The sequence below is a fragment of the Amphiura filiformis genome, chromosome 15 (assembly GCF_039555335.1).
Source record: "Amphiura filiformis chromosome 15, Afil_fr2py, whole genome shotgun sequence".
In the NCBI taxonomy this organism is placed as follows: Eukaryota; Metazoa; Echinodermata; class Ophiuroidea; order Amphilepidida; family Amphiuridae; genus Amphiura; species Amphiura filiformis.
Window position 1 is genome coordinate 33,745,097 of NC_092642.1, and position 22,806 is coordinate 33,767,902.

General features: G+C 37.5%; 2 protein-coding genes across 2 annotated transcripts; both read left to right on the top strand.

Annotated features, from left to right (window-relative positions):
- Positions 1-984: 984 nt before the first annotated feature.
- On the top strand, positions 985-8,362 carry LOC140170904 (cytochrome P450 2J4-like). The gene is made up of 5 exons (XM_072194105.1): positions 985-1,354; positions 2,182-2,198; positions 2,901-3,579; positions 4,719-4,996; positions 6,292-8,362. Exons 1-5 carry the CDS (start codon positions 999-1,001, stop codon positions 6,471-6,473), a joined length of 1,512 nt encoding a protein of 503 aa, XP_072050206.1. The 5' UTR covers positions 985-998; the 3' UTR covers positions 6,474-8,362.
- A 5,136-nt stretch (positions 8,363-13,498) lies between these two features.
- LOC140171541 (cytochrome P450 2J4-like) lies at positions 13,499-22,595 on the top strand. The gene is made up of 4 exons (XM_072194810.1): positions 13,499-13,879; positions 15,437-16,115; positions 19,437-19,714; positions 20,484-22,595. Exons 1-4 carry the CDS (start codon positions 13,525-13,527, stop codon positions 20,741-20,743), a joined length of 1,572 nt encoding a protein of 523 aa, XP_072050911.1. The 5' UTR covers positions 13,499-13,524; the 3' UTR covers positions 20,744-22,595.
- Positions 22,596-22,806: the final 211 nt, after the last annotated feature.

The window sequence follows — 22,806 nt, forward strand, 5'->3', positions numbered from 1 at the left end:
AAAATTCAACATAATTTGATCACATGGGGTTAAGACAAAATCAAATGCTACTAGTGGCAAATGGTGGTCATAGACCACAAACCTAGCTGGGGCATGTTGGTGTCTTGGAGGTAAATAACCCCTGCATAATGTTCCAAAAATGTTGCCCTGGTCATGAGGTTTGTTGTTACCGATCTTGAGCCCCATACAAGTTACAGAAGTCCAGATAATACACTTCTAGGATTTGATCCCAGATGACCTTTGACCTGATCCATTCATGATGTTCCTTAATGTTCTCCTGGGCTTGAAGTTTGTTGTCACCAAGTTTGAGCCCCGTACCTCTTACAGATGTCCAGAAAATGAAATTTTAAGATTTGATCCCAGATAACCTTTGACCTGCCCCTGCACAGTGTTCCAAAATGTTTCCCTGATCATTAAGCTTGTTGTCACGGAGTTTGAGCCCCGTACCCCTTACAGATGTTCAGGAAATGCATTTTCTAAAATTTGACCTCTGCATGATATTTGATTAAGTAGTGTTTGTATTATACCCAAAGGTTTGCAAGGGACTTATTTCTTGTGAGCCCTGTATATGCCTGTTAGTGTACTTGACACGATCGTCTAGTTGGTGATCATCTTTGAACTTAATGTCAGCCCAAGCAAATTGAGTTACTTGTAAAAGTGGAAATTTTCGCGGTACATTAAATTTTCGCGCTTTTCGTGCTCAATGCAGCTGCCGCGAAAATAAAAACACGTGTTCTTTTTATGTATAGGTCTATGTAAGAACTTAATTAGACTCAAAATCTCGAATTTTAAAACAAGTGAAATATTAAAAATCAACGAAACGCGAAAAATTACACACACGGAAATAACCACTTTTACAGTACATGTTTTCAGTATGTAACCAACTTGTATTAATGTTACAAGACTGCTGTATGTATATGTACACGGGTTTGCAATTCAAATTTAAAGTTCTTTTTGGCATTTACATGTATAGGAATCCGTTCACAACGACTAGTAAAATGGAGCCCGTAATACTTGGTTTCGAGATTCAAACTATCTTGCTATGTGTAGCTGCCATCGCTATGTTCACATGGTGGTTGCAGAAACCCAAGAACCTGCCTCCTGGCCCCTGGGGATGGCCGTTGGTTGGATATCTACCAAACCTCGTCGTAGCTCTCTACCGAACTGGACTTAATCCTCACCAACTATTTGCCAAACTGGCTACGCAGTACGGTCCAGTCTTCAGCATGAGAATTGGTGGGAAGGTGGTAGTAGTTATCAATAAGTATCACATTGTTAAGCAGGCGTTCATGAATCCACATATAAGTGATAGACCGCTGAACCAAACATTGGAAAATATTGGAATTAAAAAAAGGTAAGGTTGAGGTAGTATTAAGAGTCCGGACTATAGTGGGTAAGATACTCGCTTCTGGTGCACGAGGTCCCGGGCTCAATTCCCGGCCGTAGCTAGCCGAGGTTGAATTTAAAAACTTCTGATTTTAATTGTGAGATTGTATTGTCTATAGCCTACTTTATCCAGCGTTTGAATTGTTCTTGTTCCATTGACTTCAGCCTCTCCCCATCCAATGATGTGATTTTTTCAGCAACATGATCAGTTATGGCTGACTTATGAATAGTTTGTTTTTTCTACCTGTTTTGGTAACCACTGTCGTACTACTAACCTTTTCCACTTCCTTTCTGTGTTCCTCAAGCCACGTACTAAATTTTCTCCCCGTTTTCCCCCATAACAGCGCCTTTCACATGTGCACATGTACCAAAGCGCTTTACATTTATTCCGCTGTCGTTAGAATATGTCAGCTGCCATACAATGCCCAAGGCATGCTAATACCTTTGGGCGGCGCTCAATGGACAATTTTCATAACAGCTCCCCATTTCACACCTGGGTAGAGAGAGGCAAGTAAGGTAAAGCGCCTTGCCCAAGAGCACAACACGATGGCACCCTGGGCTTGAACTCGCAATCCACTGATTACAAGGCAGAGCCCGTACCGCTGCGCCAACGTGCCCCACACGTTGCCTTCGGAGAGTGTTGTGAGGCTTCATTACAGTTGAGACATTGTACTTCTTCATGACTCTGGACACCAATACTCTTACTCCTTTGACATAAAATAGTATGACCATACCTTAACTTGTTGTGCTGTCATCGGTCTTTTTAGCTTATTCCTATCTCTGTATGACTTCTAGATTGAAGTCCACGCAACGTAAAATAACCTGCTGTTTTGTTGTTGTTGTTTTAACTTCCTGAAAAATGTAGAAGCTATTGCCTTGGAGTTAAGTTATACTACCTTGGTATTAGCCCGTGAAAAAGTGCCCGAATGTGTGAGAGTTGACAGGATTGTGTATTTTGGGCGTGTGATATAACTTCATTGTTTACGTCGTCTATCAATTGATCTTTCTTGAATTTTAGTTTCTTGGTTAACAGAGATGAAATGCAATATCAATTATCTCACATGTTTGATGAGTTTTTACACCAGGGATCAAGAAACCCCCATATGAAAAATCAACCGGCAACATCCGACCTGCACTTGCGAAACATCTAGCTTCGACTGCCAGTAGCAATCACTCAACATCAAGTTTTGACAAAGGCAACAGTGTTTGCTTAAACGTACTACAAAGAAGCGCATTTTCTGGATCAGATATATACAACGAATCTTGTTTAATAAGCATGCACTTAAAGCTCACATTTTTGAGTAGAGTACTAGTATGTCGCCAATATATCGCCATCTGAGAATAGTCGTGATGTGTGCCAAGGCATATAAAGTCCTGTAATAAAAATTGTATCTAATAGAACGACAGTCTAACAAACATACATAAGGACAACCACATTATATATATTCAACCAAATGGTATGACCATGATGACAACCGCATATTATATCATATTTCGTTTATATTTTGTTATAGGAATTACATTTTCTTCTGGTGAAGTATGGAAACAGCAAAGACGCTTCACACTTACTAGTTTACGAAGCTTTGGTGTAGGTGAAAGAAGCTTCGAACAATGCATAACAGAAGAGGCAGAGTATTTGACAAAAGAGATGATCAATCTTAAACACACATCATTCGATTTGCGTTCTCTTTTCAACAACGCAACATCCAACATCATCTGCTCAGTTGTGTTTGGCAAACGTTATGGATACTCCGATTCTAACTTCAAATATCTGCTCTACCTTTTAGATCAAAACATGCAGTTATTCGGCGCAGGTGGTGTACTGCTCTTTTTCCCAGTTTTGAAATACCTACAGCCGAGCAACTACAAACATTTACAGAGTAATATTTCTAAATTGACCAAGTTCATCAATGGCGTTGTTAAGCAACACGAATCATCTCACGATCCAGAAAATCCGAACGATTATATCCATCTTTATTTGAATGAAATTGAATCAAATCAAGAAGTTGGACGTGAGTCACAATTGAATATCCAAAACATGCCTATTACTATGATGAATCTATTTGGAGCTGGTACCGAGACAACTGCAACTACCCTCCGATGGTCAGTTTTATATATGATGGCATATCCAGAGACCCAGAAACGGGTTCAGCATGAGATGGATTCAATTGTTGGTCGTGATCGATTTCCAAGGTGAGACAAGAGCCGCCCGTGAACCCGAATTGAATGGAGTCTTTAAGGGTTGAAACAATAGCTATAATCAAAGACAAAATTAAAAAGTCTAGTTTGCGTCTGACGTCATCTATCAAACAAACTCGGGCACGGTTTGTTTACAAGTGTCTTGATGATGAGTTGCTGAACGCGGAGGTAAAACAGGGTGACTTGTGGGTAATTTTTCACCTTCAAATATACAAACTGTCTCAAAAGTTAAGTCTTCATAGTAGAAAACGTTTTTCTGAAAGCACCATGTCAACAATGACGAGAAAAGTTGCTTTTTGACTTGTAAACATGGTAAAAGCGCGTAATTTTTCGCCATTTTCTGCGATTCCTTTTCTCCGATCAGCACCAAATGAATCGAGCTTCCTTTTACGCGATATTAACCAATCAAGGGTCGTCGATAGTTTGATTGACAGTGCCTTCAGACGCAAACTAGTGGTGCCTGAATAAATAATCATGGATGAATAGGATTTAATCTTTCCCTAGATAAGACCTTTTCAGAGAGCTGAGATTTCCGTACTCTAGCGAGTGTCATTTTCAAAGCAACTAAATAAATAGGCTAGATGTTGTGCCTTATACATTATAAAACTGTCAAGAGGGCAATAACGGAACTTTCTGTGTGAGGTTAATTAACTTTGTCAGGGGTATTTTGAATACTATATTCCATTCAGGAGGAATGTCCACTCATTTGTCCGTATTAAAATTGTCTGCAGTAGAGTTGATACACTAAGCTTCCATGAACTTCCTTTCAGACCACTTTGTGTTCATATCGAAAATCTGGTACTCTCCCAGTCAATGTCATGTTGGTTTTGCTACACATTTTCAGCGACTGCTGATTTTGGTGTGTACAAACACACCAAAGAGTTTTGGCTGTGTTGTAGTATACATGAAGGTTTTTTCCCGGATACACCCAACCACGATAAAAGGCACATCTTGTTTATTTAGTTCCTCTGAAGATGGCACTCGGTTGAGAACTAGCTGAAAGCTCAGCCCTCTGAAATGGTTTTCAGGTTTCATTTTTTACGCAACTATCCATATGAACAAGACTTTACCAGTTTGCATTAGTAATTTTTCTTTTACGTTCGTTTCTCTTTATAATGTACATCTACATCCAGATTATCGGATAAGGACAAGTTGCCGTTCACTTCAGCAGTGCTTCTTGAAATCCAGCGGATCGGCTCTGTCGCACCTCTTGGGATAAGCCATTCTTGTGGAGATGACACAACCATTGAAGGATACAACATTCCTAAAGGAAGTGTGGTTGTGTCCAATCTTTGGGCAGTCCATCATGATCCGGATACCTGGAAGAATCCGGATGAATTTAATCCGGATAGGTTTCTGGATAAAGATGGATGTTTGCGAGAAAGGGAAGAACTGATTCCATTTTCTATAGGTAAGGACGTTTTAAAGTTAAACAACAAGCCGACAGTGGCGCCTGGCTGGTACTGTTGCTGCTGGGGCTTATCACCGTTTCATGTACGACGCGGGGAGAGAAGTGTATAATGTTTGATAAATTAGGGTCGAAATGGTGCACAGAGTCTAATTCGTAATTTCAGAGAGATTGATACTCTTCATGCTCTACCACATTTACCATCCTTTCAGTTCACTTTTCCGAATGTCGATTATGACGTCATACTTTTAAAATATTTAAAGCTACTCTTGGACATTGTCAATAACCATGATTCGTAAACACTTGGGCAATCGTGCAATCTTATTGGTTCTTAGTCGTGTAATATCACATACTTTAGCGCGTGCGTGTCGACGCGATACTCGTACTCGATTAAACCAACCGAAGGTGCATATAGCAACAACAGGACTGATTGATTCTAAGCCATAGGTAATTCCTTGTAAAATGTAGGATTTAATTTGATTAAAATTTGGTATACTTATATTATGATTATGATTAATATATTTGTTTCAATTGAAGTGTTTAAGGATGAGAGTAAAGGTATTGTTTTTAACCGCTGTCGTGCATCTCTCGTCTTATATATCATATACCATGCAACATCATTATTGTTCAAAACGTCACCTATTCTTCCAGCAACCTTCTAGTTGGGGTCTTGAGATGGCAAGTCTAGAGAGGGTATATACAGAGTGTAATAAAAGGTTTCTGAGTGGTTAAATGCTATTTCCGCTTTTTATGCTTTCATAAAAGGTGTCAAAAATTCTCAAATATGGCATGAAAGGGTAACACAAGGTTAAATAAAACGTCATAGTCAATAGTGATATACGGGAATTTAAGATTTTGCCATATGTTGCCTGTAAACAAGCATTCTAGATAGTGCAAACTGTTCTTTTATGACTTACCTTAACATAATGAGCAAGTAATTATTTCTTTAAATCGGGCTAGGTTTGAGGGTTTGTAATACACTATTCGGAATCATCATCCGCCGCCCCATTCATTTACCAAGAACCACTCTCAATTAAACGTTTTATGGGTATCAATGTTTTTAAGAAGTTTTTTTTGGGGGGGGGCAGGCTGCACCCAAAGCCCGTTTTCTAGATTTAAAAAGGAAAAGAAATTGAAATAAATGCGTATAGCAACTAATTTACAAGCATCGGTTTCAAAGGTGAGAATGGACATCTTCGTTTTGGCTAAGCGACCGAATTCCATCCAAGGACGAAACAATTTTACTTTCGGGTCCATTAACATATATTATTTTACATACTTTCTGTTCTACTTCCCAGGCCGTCGAATATGTCCTGGAGAACAACTTGCCAAAATGGAACTCTACATATGCTTCACTCATCTACTCCATCGCTTCACCTTCAAGAAGACAAATGATCCTAAGCCGATTTCCTTTAAAGGGATGACCGGTCTCGTTCACTCTCCGGGTCCCTTTTTGACCGAAGTGATGGACCGTGACTAGCCTGACAGTTTTGTTGCTTCAAACTGGAACTGTATGTTCACTAACGGTTTAATTGATCCCCCAATTCCTACACATGACGTTTAATGATGGCTGAGCTCGTCATCTCCACCCCTCTTGATGAAAACCACAGGCCGTGGTTCACTTCAATATAATCAAGAAGAAAGGTACTATATTGTAAAATACGTCTGATATCAGAACTAAAATATATTATATCCGGTCAGGTGTACCTTAGACTGTCCCAGCATCTCGGTTTCGTCTCTGTTAGTGGAAAAATACATGATATGAACGTCCTATGACTCTCCCAGCTCAGTGTCCATCAAAATCCGCTTCTAAATTCTCAGCGCTAAGACCATACCCGCTTCCCCTACTACAAAATCGATGCCACTGATACCCGCTGTATTGTACTGACGTACTCCTTCAAATGACCGCGAAAATTTACTAGCCGCTATCGCGACTATGCATAACAAAAGAAGCTGCGACCACCGTTCAGAGTGCATACTATTTCACCAACAAGCTGATTCTAATGCTAGACCGATGCCTTAAGATATACAATTTAATGGTTGTTGTACAAGTGTAATAATATCAGTTTGAAAAAGACTTAGCGACCGCAAGCCGAAAGCTCAAGTTGTGAGAACAGTCATTATAAAATCCATCAATAAGTATTATGCAACCTATGCATAAATTGGGAAATATGAACGAAAACAAAGCCTAATTTTTGTGTTTTTGTCTGAATGGTCAGTATGTACAATGTTTATTTAAAAAACAAAGACATAATAAGACATATGCACGGTCCCACCCACCCTACCCCTCCCAACCAAACATTTTAAATAGAATTTGGACTTAGGATTCCAGCTATATGGCTGAAAAAATCAAATGTTAGTGAATTAAGGGATTAACTTTTGTGATAGTGCTTGCTCATAATTTATGTGACCAAAATAAAAAACAATAACTCTTTTATTAGGGGAGTCTAGTCTAGACTTATTATAAGAGGCCTACTCGCCCAATCTTGATCCATTAGCCTATGGCTTGAACAACTATTCAAATAATATCCAAGCATGAAACTACGATTTCACTGTCTTTATTCTACTGTGATTATGTTTTGCTATTCTTCGCACTGAAGCTCTAATATTTGTAATTTGCTACTAATTAAGTATTTTAGGGAATCATAACATTGATTTTCTTTTCCGAAAACCAATTGTGGTAGGGTAAAAAAAGGTAAGGTCAGAGTGTGTATCTCTCCTAGGAAGCGAGTTGTGGCCAGACTTTTTATAATGACAATGAACTGAGTGGAGTTAATGCATTTAGCTCGAAATCCCATAGGCTCGAGAGCTAAATGCAATAAATCCATCGCAAGTGCGGTTATCGTGAAGAATATTTTTGCACGAGAATAATATACGCCATAGACTTCGAGTATAATTGAAACAATGGGTAATATTAATTGCTGCATTCATTGTTTTAGTTTGAACATCAGGAAAAATATCCTATTTTAAAATTAAAATACCGTCAGGCCATTGCCTGATTTAAAGGCAAGGCTGTGTGTAACTGTTCAGGAAAATCAATCACTGTATAAATTAACTACAGTATGGTATCGATTGCGCCATACGTCATACCTTAGTAACTTGTTCATGCTTGGTTTGCATACCTGTTAGCAACCAATTGACTTTATGTTGTGATCATTTTTATCGTGGTTCCGAACACAGAGAGCATGAACCAGTTGACCTGGCAACGATCGATTTTGATGTCACACTACGACGGCGAATAGAGAAGATAACAATATCAACCGGACGTTGTAGTGCTGTAATTTGAATCTACTTATTATTAAAACACATGATAGTGGAATTTGTACAATTTGTACCATGTTATAAAGCATGATCATGATCATCCCTGATTTTTAGCAACTTTTTGAACTTTTTAATTAACATTAGCTCGATTAATCTCTTTCGATGTTTGATTTATTTGGTTCATTAAGCATATAGCTCCAAATAGAACACAATTTGTTATCTATGATTTACATTATGCGCCCCAGCTTAGAAGTTGTGTGAAAGTGGTATTTCTAGTATTTGAGCGTATATATAAAATGTATTGTTTAGCGTGCCGGTTTAAAAAAAACCTCATCGAGAATAAATAGATTATTGTCCTATGGCGTGATATATTTGAAAGAAAAAGAGATCGAGAAAATTATAAAAACGTCAGCCCACCGCGCCCCTACACGCAAAGTGGTAGGATATTTTACAGGATTTCCTATGATTGTTATTATTATACATAGTGAACTTCTAAAAATTATTTTAAAAAAATGCATTGTAATGCTTTGTTTATGTTTGTTTTCAACCTTCCACCAACTAAAACCTGTGCTTTTATTAAAATTCTTAAAGCATACAAAGGCACACTTTAATTAGTCCTCAAGCACTATTGGTTTTCGCCTGGTCTATTGGCCGAATCATTTATGCGCCACAAAAGTATCCGAACACTTAAAACAAAATTGATATCTTAAAGACACTAAATCTAAATTGCTAAATAAAGTTGTGATAGATGGAAAAATTTATTCTGCGTATTTTGATACCTAATTCGGCACAATGCGATTTTATTCCACAAAGATATACTCATTTGAATGACAAATGGTTGGGGTACGCAATACTGGTGTCAATCCCGAACTGGAAGCTAGTGTGCTGGTAGCTGGTATTTTCCCCATAACTTTAAGTACCAGCAAGTTACTGTTACGCTTTGATTTGTTTCATTAATGTCTCATGGTCAGCAATTCTTCCCATGAATATGCAGATTTAGATCCACTTTTCGTTTAAGTCACTCTTTCGGTGTATTTTGGTTTACACCAAAGTTCAATACAGTGTGTTACAAACAAAAATATTTTCGATAGGCTGCAATTTGTCACTCGTTGGATAGATGCCAAAACTTCTGTTTCTTGTCTCTTACCACGTATAAAAGATATAAACCCAAATAACATAATGTGATATGTACAGTTCTGATCCGCATTTCCGATTGGCCTATGTCATGTTTACTTTTAACAGGGCTAACCTGAAAAGGGTCTCTGTGAGATACCTCTATTTATTTAAAAACGAATCTTAATTCACCATTGCAATTGATAAGACAAAACCCCGATTCCTATTATCAAAGAAAATGTTTGGAGAAAAAAAATCAGAAATACAGAAGGATCTTTTTAATAGTCGTAACGACCAATAATTTATTCAGCTGATAAATGACTTATTATGATGATAGATGGTGCAAACTATTTACCGTAAGGTCTGACGACCTTGGATTTATATTTAGCGGCAATAGTGAGACTTTACATCACCAAAATGATACAGAACAAAAAAATGATCGCAACAAAATAAGATGAATTTGAATTTCTGAACGAGTTTTCAAATTATTTTTGGACTTTTTCGATGATTTTGTTGGATAATCTCTTTAAAAACGAGGGAAAATGAACACGTAAGGGGGGCGGTGTACCAATCCCCCTAAGATTTGTTATCCGTCACAAAAAAACCGCACGCATATGGTCGAATCCAACGAAAAGTGTACATAACTTAAAAGTATTAATCAATTGGCATTCGTTTTTGTATTGTGTTTATTCGCCTTGATCATACGCTTCGCGCCATATATAATAAGACCCCCTTCTGTGAAAAAGAGACCCCAAAACATGCTATTTTTACCCATTTTTTCAAAATATTTCTTAAAGTATTTTTAAAAACATATAAATCAGTTATGAAAAGAAGTCATTGGATTGAATCTAAATTGATTTCCTGAAAGGTGTGTATTCAAAGATTGCCTGTTCAATTTTTTCACATATTTGTACATAATTATGAATTTTTGTGATAATTTTTTGAGTGGTATTTTTTACATTACCTACGAATACAATTTTTCATAGCATATATCTTTAAAAAATGGAAATCACTAATAAATGCGCAATTGATACAAGCTTTGATATGTCCAATACTGAAATGCATTGCATTCGGACATCTTTATTATTGTTTTTAGCTGCCAGAAATTCTAAATGGCACAAAGGTATGTTTGGTAAAAAATATGCATTACCTCCGAATACATTATTAGGGGGATAAATACTTGGATTTGTCAACTGTCATGTGTGCTTCATTTTAAATGTTTACCGACCTTCTGGTTTCTGAGTAATTTGTGTCCAAATTGATTTATTCGAAGGTAACTTTTGACGTTTTCGCTAAGGTTACCTACGAATACCATGGAAAAACGACTGTTCTCATTGTCTCATGATCTAGACAACACATTGATGGACCCTGGTATAAAGCTAATTGTAGTTGCCCTCAAACGAAAGGCCACAAGACGTAACTGACTCCAAGATGGACTTCACATGTCTGCAATAACGGTTTTAATCGATTTGTGTGCAATTAAGCAAATTAAAGTCACTTTAGTGCCTTTGTTTCTTACTTCAATCCTCTTTCAACCGCTGTGAACCGACATTATTAATACATGATAGGGTCTAAAGTATCAATAAATGCACATAAAGAAAATAATACATTCAAAGTGCTTTATAAAATGAAGTTTTGATTGCGATATGCACCAAAAGTCTAATTCTTACCTACAAATACTGAAATGTTACTTACGAATACAGCATAATACACGACATGTGTAATGAAGTGTCTCTACCAATGGAAATTAATTGTCAAAAACTTTAAGCGGTACCCCAGGACACTATTATTACCCATATACGGATTCATTCGACAATTATTTATTATGTAAAATTGCTGATTAACCACTTGTATATCAAAATGAAGTGGTCAAAATCTTGCTAAAAGCATCAAAATTTTTCGATCTAAGGTAATAGCATTTATTCATTTGGACATACCATCTGAAAGAGATCTAAAAACTACCATTTTATTAATTCATTACCACAATAGCAAAATTTAAACCTCTAAACTCAATATAGATATTGTTAAATCGCTCATGTTACCTACGAATACCCGGGTTTCTTCACCTTTTCATTGTATAAAGCGTTAGGTGTATGCGTATAATTCCTAATATTTTTGAAAACATATATCCTACTCGTTCTAATACAATGTGTAAATTGATTCATACTCATTTGATAAATAAAATACAGAAACTGACATAAACTTCATTTTCAAAAATAAACTAGCATAAATTGACTAAGATCATATTGATCGCGTTATAAAAATAAAAACACATATTTTCTGGTTGAGCTAGCATTTTCCTGACACCCTGTGGTCTACATTACACGAAAAAAAAGCGTTAATGGGAATATTCCATTTCTTTTAGGTTGATTAGTATTGCGATAGTGAAAGCATCCTAGTGGTATTCGTAGGTAACATTGGGTTTTGATATCACATTTACTATCACACGTCCTGGATTTATTTTTCAAGATTAGTAATGGCACTTTTGGTTCCTATAAGGCCAATATGTCATCAATCAATGGGCAAAAGGAAAAAATTGTGCAGACATTTTTATTTCGGACTTTTATTTTTGGCCCGTGGACACTTTTGGTTGGATTCGACCATATACGCCCAAACGAAACGACCTAAGCTAATCGTAGATCCATCCTTTGCGCTCATTTTAGTGATAAAATGATTACCCCAGGGCCTTACCTTTATTAATATTATTTCATTAACGCATTTCCAACATACTTGTAGGGCATTTTGAAGTTCATATGTAACCTACGTGAGAGAAACATACGTTACCATTAATTTCAAAACCCTATTAAAATTTACTAAAACTGCCCCCGATTACCTGTGTATTGTTTTCTTATAACGTCACCGTGCCTTTATCAGTACTTAGGAAAGAGGCATTACAGAAAAGTATCCTAATTGTAAGTTTCATCTAAATTTTCAATTCTTTTTGAACTTTTTTTCAGGCAATCAATTCCCCTTGAACAAAATTTTCTTTTTGAACTAAAAGACGATATTGCATTGTTTTATGCAAAAACAATTAGTCAATGCATTATCAACAAAAGAACTTGCAGTACTCATTCCAATCTAATGGTAACGCATGTTTCCCTTAAACATATGGGTTTAATTGAAATTGATGTAAAAATAAAAGTTCACAAGATTTGATCGTCATATTTTCAAGGAAGAAACTTAGAAAGGCTTTGATTTATGAATAAAAAGGGGTAGTTTAGAGATACTTTATTTTTGCCGATATTTTCAATTCCAAGTACTGCCCGATTTATCGGTTTTGACCCTAGAGGGGTTTGGAAATCTCTCCTTTTTGTCACAGAAGCAGACTTTTTATAACTATACACTCTTACCTTATTAAAGGGGGTTTATTTGGAGATTCAGATCTTTTCGACATGTTTTGCCATAAGCTATTCCCTCGTCTTATATAGGGGTTTGGAATTCTAAACTTTGGCATTCTGTCCTAAAATCATTAGCGCCAATCAAGCTTGAAATGTGTGTGGGGGGCAACTGGCCAAAAATTGATAAAAAGAGGTTGAAAAGAACAAAAATGGGTAATTTTACCGAAGTGGGGGACACGTCATACTTATTGTCAGACTTATTTGTCATACATTATACTTTGAAAGTTTGGCCCTAAAATGGTTTTGAAATCCAAATAATTTCGTTGTGTTATCTCCATAAACAACCCAATACTTTTTTTTTATCATAACCTTAATAACCTTAAAGGTTCACGGGATTTGAAATACATTGCTGTTTAACTATTTATATATTAAAAGTAAAAGGGAGAGTAAGTTGGTGCATAAAAAGTGCCACTTTTGTTTATACTTAGTTTCATAAATGGCTTCATTTAATTGTTTTCCATGAAAACCCGCTCACTTTTTGCGTAAGTTATCAGTCTTTAGTCCACATTAAAACAAGAGAATGGATTGAGTAGTGTTTGGATTATACCCAAATGTTTGTAAGGGACTTATTTTTGTGAGCCCTGTATATACCTGCCAATGTACTTGACACGATCGTCTAGTTGGTGATCATCTTTAAACTTAATGTCAACCCAAGCTAATTGAGTTACATGTTTTCAGTATGTAAGCAACTTACATTAATGTTTTTACTTGCATTTTGGCATTTACATGTATAGCAAGCCGTTCACAACAACTAGTAAAATGGAGTCCGTAATACTTGGTTTCGAAATTCAAACTATCTTGCTATGTGTAGCTGGCATCGCTATTGTCACATGGTGGTTGCAGAAACCCAAGAACCTGCCTCCTGGCCCCTGGGGATGGCCATTGGTTGGATATCTACCAAAACTTGTAGTATCTCTCTACCGAACTGGACTTCATCCTCACCAACTGTTTGCCAAAATGGCTACGCAGTACGGACCAGTCTTTAGCATGAGAATTGGTGGGAAGGTGGTTGTAGTTCTCAATAAATGTCACATTATTAAGCAGGCATTCATGAATCCGCGTATAAGTGATAGACCGGTGAACCAAACATTGGAGGATCTTGGATTAGGAGAAGGTAAGGTTGAGGTAATAAGCGCATTGCGCAGTGGGTAATGTACTCGCCTCTGGTGCACGAGGACCCGGTCTAGCCGAGCTTGGTTTTTTAAAGAAGTCTGAATTTAATTAGCAATAATATGATATTAAAGTAGCTGTGTACTCTCAGACATGCATGTAGTAAAAGTGCCATAACTAATTATTCACGCATTATAAAAGTATTATTTATAAAAGCACGACATCAATAAATCCCAATATAAATACATATTTGGTGTAAAAGCAACAATTATGAAGAAAATCACACACAAAAAAATTTAGCATTTCTTTTTTGGTTCATCATAACTAAAAAAACACTCTTTCCAAAATTGTTTTTCTTATTCTTAATCTTAAGACTCCAAAAGCCATTTTATTTTTATTTTATTTTTTTTTATATTGGCCATATTTTTTGAGATATTGATAATATAAGGCATCAAAATGAACTTTTTGCACAAAATGATGCCTAAAATCGGAAATAGACCAAAATATACAAAAATGAGAAAACGGTTTCTTGAGTCGATCATGCTTTTTACGATGAGCATAATTGCTTGCTTATAGGTGCTGTATTTATTGATTTATCATGTAATACCTAAATCGTCATTTAAAAATGAACATTGAAATAATGGCCGTTGAAGTTTAAAGTGGTCACATTTTGCACTTTCATGCAATCTCACAGGAGAATGTTGCTGTTCTCGTTTTTTCTACCTTACATTACGTGAACATCAGATAAATCCACAGCACCTTGAGAAGTTTGAGCGAAATCCATTCATAACTTGATATTTAAATCGGGGGAAAGAACTTGAAAAACTCACATTTTATCAGCTAAAACGGGGCCATTTGACCACTAAGAGAAATAGTGAAATAAAATCCATAGAATAGTACAGCTGGAGTTTACAAATCTTGATTTTCTTTCCTTGTATTTATAAAAAAAAATCATAACAAAGTACATACATATCAAAAAAACTCAATTTCGCGAAAGAAACAGCGTCTAGAGTACACAGCCGGGTTAAATGCAGCGCCCTTTGTGCATTTGTGCTATGAGCGTGTAACCTTTTAAACCTTCTGTTAAATTTTCGGAAAAAACACCTGCATGTGTAGCTCACAGTTTCGTCTCTGTAATGCTGGATATGATGTGTGCCACTGCACCTAAAGTAGGTCCTATAATAAAAGTTTCATCTAACGTCAACAGTCTGACAAACATACGAATCGACAAGCACGCAATATAATTCAATCAAATGGCATGACCATGATGACAACCGAATGATATATGTGACACGATCTGGTCCATGGGGGCCAAAGGCGGCAAATTTGAAACTGAGATATATGGAGCAAAAAACAATAAAATACATAAGAAAATAGACATCAAAAAACTTCATAACTTTAGAAACAAGTAAGCTAGACCTTTGGTATTTTCAGTAAATGATATCCTATTGTATGTATAATATGTAATAATTACAGTAACTCAATTTTTTAAAAATGCCTCCTTTGGCCCCCATAGATCAGATCATGACACATATCATATTTCGTTTACATTTGTTTATAGGACTTGGATTTTCTTCTGGTGAAGTATGGAAACAGCAAAAACGCTTCACACTCACTAGTTTACGAAGCTTTGGTGTAGGTAAAAGAAGCTTCGAAGTATGCATAGCAGAAGAGGCAGAGTATTTGACAGAAGAGATGACCAGTCTTAAACATACATTATTCGACTTGAGTTCTCTTTTCACCAACGCAACATCGAACATCATCTGCTCAGTTGTGTTTGGCAAGCGTTATGGATACTCCGATTCTAAATTCAAATATCTGATCAACCTGTTTCATGAAAACGGGCAATTAATAGGCACAGGTGGTGTGCTGCTCTTTTTCCCAATTATGAAATATCTACACATAAGCAAGTACCAACGTATACGGAGTAATATTTCTAACTTGATAAAGTTCATCAACGGCTTTATTAAGCAACGCGAATCATCTCGCGATCCAGACAATCCGAACGATTACATCGATGTTTATTTTAATGAAATGGAATCAAATCAAGAAGTTGGACGTGAGTCACATGTGAACATCCAAAACATGCCTGTAACTGTGATGAATCTATTTGGAGCTGGTACGGAGACATCTGCAACTACCCTCCGATGGTCAGTTTTATATATGATGGCATATCAGGACATCCAGAAACGGATTCAGCAGGAGATAGATTCAGTTGTGGGTCGTCATCGACTTCCAAGGTGAGACAAGAGTCGCCCGTGAGCCCAAATAGATGCGTTGAAACAATAGCTATCAATAAGCTTAAAGTAGTCAGAATACGACCTTTTCAAATGCCACTCAAGCGAGAATGTTGTGCCTAATATATACTAAGGGAACTGTCAAAGCGATGGATAGGAAGTGCCAAGAGGGTATGTCAAGTATGACTCACAGGAAGTGTAAAAAAGTCAATAAGGGGTTATTTAACTTTGTCTGGGGCATTTTGAACATGTTGAATACCACATTATATTCATGAGGAATGTCCATTCATTTGTCCATATGAAGACCTGAGCGCAAGAAGACCGTAACTTCACTTGGTTCCTCAACATGTATACACTAAAGTTACGTATAGTTTCTCAGGGTTTTGTAATGTTTAATACAGGTTCCAGGTTGAAAACATCATGAAAGGTTGTGAAAGATATATTTTGGCCTCTGAATATGTATAAAACATTACCAAACTATACGCAACATTAGTGTATACATGTTGAGGGGCCAAGTGGACTTACGGTCTTCTTGCGCTCAGGTCTTCATATTGAAATTGCCTGGAGTAGAGTTGATATGCTAAGCTTCCGTGAACTTCCTTTCAGACCACTTGGTGAGAATGCATGTCCAAAATCTTGGTACTGTACCAGCGACTGCTGATTTTGGTGTGTACAGAATGCCGTCGTGTTTGAATATACAAGAAGGGTTTTCCCGCCCAACGAAGATAAAAGACACAACATCTTCTTTGTTTAGTTGCTCTGAAGATGGCATGGAAGCTCAGCCCTCTGAAACTTAACTGAATTCTTAACTAGGTTCTCAATTTTTCACACAATTACCCATACGCCTTTAACCATGTTGGAATTCAATATGTGACCATCCACATCGAAACGCTCGTAAAGGCGGCCCCTGGTCAATTTTGTTTTCTTCCATGTTTAGAAAATATATATCATAAGCTTTACAATGATATATCATTTGACTTCAAACGGTATCCAGAAGTGGAGTTATGGCTTGTTAAACTTTGCTCCTTCAGTAAAAAGGTAAATTATTTTGGTGCTACAACATATCTCTTTTTCTACATTGCTGGTATTAAATATCAAATGGTCATAATTGGCGGTCACTTCAAATCATCCCCAAGTCAACGAGGTTCAGGAATGTCCTCTTACTGTTGGTTAACCCACCGCTTGAACAGGATTTAGCCAGAGCAAACAAAGACTAAAGCTATTTACTATAATAAGCTTATTATCCTCTTCAACAATAGGATTAAAGATTGGTATATGACTGGACTGAAATTAGAAACTTGTATGACAATTAGTAGGTATACATTATAAATGTTGGTATTTATACTAAAAAAGGTGTCCCTTGACAAACAGCAGCTCTCGGACTACCGGCCTGTCTCCAATCTGGCCTTTGTTGGTAAACTGATTGAGAAGGTTGTCAGTGTTCAGCTCACCGAGTATGTTGAGTGCAATAAACTGGCTGAGCCTTTGCAGTCAGCGTATCGGGCTGCTCACAGCACCGAGACAGCACTCTTGGCTGTTCATAATACCATCCTCAGAGCTATTGATGACAACAGGGCTGTCTTTGTGGTGTTACTGGACTTGACTGCTGCATTTGATACGGTGGATCACCGTATTCTGTTGCAGCGGCTGAGCCAAGAATTTGGCATCATTGGTGATGCCCATAGAGTGTTCCAGTCCTACCTTGAAAATCGCAGTAGTCAGGTCTTTGTGAAGGGATGCTATTCTGATAAGGTTCATCTGCCTTATGGTGTCCCCCAGGGATCGGTCATTGGCCCGATATTGTTCACCTATTACACTCATGCCATCGGGAACATTATTCGTAATCATGGCCTCCAATATCACCTCTATGCTGATGATGTTCAGCTGATTATCACCTTTAATCCTGCCATCCCGGGTGATGCAGCTTGTGCCTTGTTCAAACTTTCCAACTGCATCCATGAGCTACAAACTTGGCTCACCAGTAACAAGCTCAAGCTCAATATGGCGAAGACTGAGTTTTTACTGCCTCTTCTGATTATCACTACATTAATCTCAAGCATCTCACCCTTTATTTGGATGGGTTGGAGATCTCTGTATCTTCATCCATAAAGAATTTAGGGTCATTTTTGACCATGACATGAAGATGTCCAGTTATGTTGCACATTTGTCCAAAACTTTGAACTGGCAGATTGGTAATATTTGGAGGATTAGGCGATTCCTAAGCTTTGATGCGTGTACCAATGCGGTTAGGACTCTTGTCCTGTCCAAGATTGATTACTGCTCCTCCTTGCTTAATGGCATCTCCCAGAAAAACCTCACCCGCCTACAGCTTCTCCAGAACAAGTGCGCCAGACTCATTTTCAGAGAACCAAAATATACGCATACTTCTCCTTTGCTTCATAGTCTGCATTGGCTTACAGTTGCTAAACGTGTCCAGTTCCGCACTCTCGTCCATGTTTATAAGGTTCTTGCTTCATCTACACCTGAATACCTGTCCTCCATCCTTCACACCCGTCATTCTGGGTACTCTTTGCGCTCTACTGCTGCCACTTGTCTTTCCATTCCAAGATCCCACAAGTTGGCTGGTGACAGAGCATTTTCCATCATTGCCCCTGTTCTATGGAATGGCTTGCCTTCCCACATTCGTGACTCTCCCAATGTCCAAACTTTCAAAAAGAACCTAAAAACTCACCTTTTCACCTAATGTTTCCTCCCTCTTGCATTTTTTTTTTTCCATAGCGCTTTGTTTCTTCATTTAAAAAGCGCTCTCTAAATCTGTGTATTATATTATTATTATTATTATACAGCGCCTTTCACATGTGAACATGTACCAAAGCGCTTTACATTTACTCCGCCGTCGTTAGAATATGTCAGCTGCCATACAATGCCCAAGGCATGCTCATACCTTTGGGTGGCGCTCAATGGACAGTATTCATAACAGCTCCCCATTTCACACCTGGGTGGAGAGGAATAATCGAGATAAAGTGCCTTACTCAAGGGCACAACACGATGGCGTCGCCGGGGCTCGAACCCGCAACCTTCCGATTATGAGTCCTAGCCCGTTCCGCTCGGCCACCGTGCTCCCATGAATACAAGCTTTATGCACATTTTGGACTGTAACTCGAAATTCAATTTGCCGACTTTACGAGTGGTTTGAGATGGATGGTCACATATAGACATGTATTTCCTTATCCACATGTCAGTGGTTACCTCGTAAAAAGGGACTAAAGGGACTAGGGTTTGCATTAGTAATTTTTCTCTTACGTTCTTTTCCATTTGTATGTACATCTACCCGACTTATGAAACAAATTAAACAAAATCTAGACTATCGGATAAAGATAAGTTACCGTTCACTTCAGCAGTGCTTCTTGAAATCCAGCGGATCGGCTCTGTCGCACCTCTTGGGATAAGCCATTCTTGTGGAGATGACACGACCATTGAAGGATACGACATTCCTAAAGGAAGTGTGGTTGTGTCCAATCTTTGGGCAGTCCATCATGATCCGGATACCTGGAAGAATCCGGATGAATTTAATCCGGATAGGTTTCTGGATCAAAATGGATATCTGCGAGAACGGGAAGAACTGATTCCATTCTCTACAGGTAAGGATATTTTAAGGTTAGATAATTTGCCTACAGTAGCGCCTGGCTGGTATATACTTTTGCAGATGGAGCCTATCCCCGGATCTTAATGGACACAAAGGGAAAAGATAATTATACTCTTTATCCTCTAAAGCATTCTAGATAGTGCAAACTATTCTTTTTCCGACTTAATAAAGACTTGAATAAAGAGTTGAAAAACATTTCGTAGATATATATTAGCAGTTTCAGTTTTTAACCATAATTTTATCCACAATCGACGACATAATAACCACATGACCCTTGCGTTACGCCTTAATGCCAGATTTGACCATTTTGATAAAGTACGTGTAAAATATTCAGAATCATCACCCTCCCCCGGCCCATCGACCAAGAAGCACTCTCATAGGTGTTGTGGCTGTTTTCTATTTAAAAAAAACCTTTTGGCTGGCTGCACCCCACTATACCGCTTTCCTGATTAAAAAAGAAATGGCAATAACAAAAACAAAACAGCGAGAAAGAATGAGATTAGTCGGTTTTCAAAAATTTAATTAAACTAAATGCGTACAGCAACTAGTTTACAAACAGTTTTCAACGTTCAGAATGGACACCGTAGATGTTTTAGCCTACGGACCAAGATCTGTGGAACAGACTTAACCTATTAATGTTATGTTAGGTGAATACAATCGGACATGACCAAATTGTAATAGTCACTTACATGTTGAATTTTATTTGCAAATCATCTCTTTCGGATCATTAATCATATTTACATAACTTCTGATCTACTTCCCAGGTCGTCGCATATGTATTGGAGAACATCTTGCCAAAATGGAACTCTACATATTCTTCACCCATCTACTCCATCGCTTTACCTTCAAGAAGCCAGATGATTCCAAGCCGATTTCCTTTAAAGGAGTGACCGGTCTCTTGCACTCTCCTGGTCCCTTTCTGACACAAGTGGTTGACCGTGATTCATTTGACAGGTTTGATGTTAGAGGAGATGGGTCTCTCAACCAAAGTGAAACTCAATGTTTTCATCAATGGTTTAATTGATTACCAATTTTCACAAATAATGGTGGATGGCTCGTCATCTCCACGGGACTCACAACAGTATACGCCAAAACGAAACGTTTTTATAAAGTGTATTTATAATAAAATAGAATAACGCTAATTTAATGGCTTGGAGTGGAGAACCTGATTACTTTTTTTTTGAAATAGGCGAGTGTTAGGAATGTCTTCAATGAAATATTTTTAAAATGAAGCATTAAAAAAAAGCATCCTATTCATAAAGGAATATATGAATATTAAGAGTAGATCATATATAACGATTCGTGAATAAGGGTCGTAAATGACCCCCCCCCCCCCCACTACCAAGAAAAATGACATTTTCTAACCTGAAAATGTCGCTGTGAGATTAATTAATAAGACATAAACTCATTATGATGACAAATGACTCATTCTGATGGTGGGATTTTTGTAAAAATTCATAACTATTTTACAGTAAGATTGGACGACTTTGGAGCTATCATTAGCGATAATAGTTAGCGCACGTACACCATTATGTAGTCTATGTTGACTTTACATAACCAAAATGATACAGAACAAAACTAGTGGCAAATGGTGGTCATAGACCACAAACCTAGCTGGTGCATGTTGGTGTTTTATCTGTCCCTGCAAAATGTTCCAAAAATGTTCCCCTAGTCATGAGGTTTGTTGTCACTGAGTTTGAGCCCCACACGAGTTACATATGTCCAGATAATACAATTCTAAGATTTAACCCCAGATGACATTTGACCTGACCCCTGCATGATGTTCCTTAATGTTCCCCTGGTCTTGAGGTTTGTTGTCACCAAGTTTGAGTTCCGTACCTCTTACAGATGTCCAAAAATGAAAGTGTAAGATTTGACCCCAGATAACCTTTGACCTTCCCCCTGCACAGTGTTTAAAAATGTTCCCCTGATCATTAAGTTTGTTGTCATGGAGTTTGAGCCCCGTACCCGTTACAGATGTCCAGAAAATGCATTTTGAAAATTTGACCTCTGCATGACCTTTGATCTGACCCCTGCAAAATGTTCCCATGGTCATGAGATATGTTGTCACTGAGTTTGAGCTCCATACCCCTTACATAATTATATCCAGCAAATGAAATTATAAGATTTGACCCCAGTTAACCTTTGACCTGACCCCTGCAAAGTGTTCCAAAATGTTCCCTTGATCATTAAGTTTGTTGTCACCAAGTTTAAGCCCCGTACCCCTTACAGATGTCCAGATAATGCAATTGTAAGATTTTACCCCCTTAATGACCTTTGACCCCAATTCTGGGTGCAAGTTATAGGAGTGTGGTGTAGCCGATGCATAATGTACAAGTGACATCATTGTGCTATGTAATATGTGGCAGAAGAAGCATTTTGAAGATATTTAGTTCAATACCAAAAATGCCCCTTTAATGACCTTTGATCCCAATTTTATTTGCACCCTATGGGCACTGGATATAGCCGATTCATATGTGCAAGTTACGTAATTGTAGGGCGTTACATGTAGGAGGAGAAGCATTTTGAAGTTTTGTTGCCAGAAAGAAGAAAGAAAGCGGAATCGGATAGCATTAGAGTACCTAGCTGGGGTGTAAACCCCCCAGTTAGGTAATGATCTCGACGACAAAATAAAATGATTTTTTTTTCTGAATGATTTTTTGAATGATTTTTGGACTTTTTCATGATTTTACTGGATAATTACTTTAAAACAGGAAAAAATCGAAAAAAAGGGAAAATGTTTTTCTGCTCGATCTTATGAACACGCGTGGGTGGTTTTTTTTGTTTTGTTTGTTTGTTTGTTTGTTTTTGGTTTGTTTTGTTTTGATTTTGTTTTTTAAGACTTAAGTTTGGAAAATACTTTCTCCCTTACCCTTTTTATCCCAGAAATCCGGACTGTTTCCTTTTCGACATGTTTTGTCATAAACTATTCCATTGTCATAAAGTGGTTTGGAATTCTAGACTGTCTTTCCCATTCTGTCTTGAAATCCAGTATTATCAGATTTGCTTTTTTTTAATATCCTAACAATGCTTTGAAAGTCTGGCGATATGGACTGGTTTGGAAATCCAGCTGTTTTCTTTATATTA

What these genes read in the sequence shown, in the direction of transcription:
- LOC140171541 (XM_072194810.1), top strand. Translation starts at nt 13,525, where the DNA reads ATGGAGTCCGTAATACTTGGTTTCGAAATTCAAACTATCTTGCTATGT. An exon ending in GGATCTTGGATTAGGAGAAG is followed by an intron (nt 13,880 to 15,436) that starts GTAAGGTTGAGG and finishes ATTTGTTTATAG; the next exon opens with GACTTGGATTTTCTTCTGGT. An exon ending in GGTCGTCATCGACTTCCAAG is followed by an intron (nt 16,116 to 19,436) that starts GTGAGACAAGAG and finishes AACAAAATCTAG; the next exon opens with ACTATCGGATAAAGATAAGT.
- LOC140170904 (XM_072194105.1), top strand. Translation starts at nt 999, where the DNA reads ATGGAGCCCGTAATACTTGGTTTCGAGATTCAAACTATCTTGCTATGT. An exon ending in GGTCGTGATCGATTTCCAAG is followed by an intron (nt 3,580 to 4,718) that starts GTGAGACAAGAG and finishes ATCTACATCCAG; the next exon opens with ATTATCGGATAAGGACAAGT. An exon ending in ACTGATTCCATTTTCTATAG is followed by an intron (nt 4,997 to 6,291) that starts GTAAGGACGTTT and finishes TCTACTTCCCAG; the next exon opens with GCCGTCGAATATGTCCTGGA.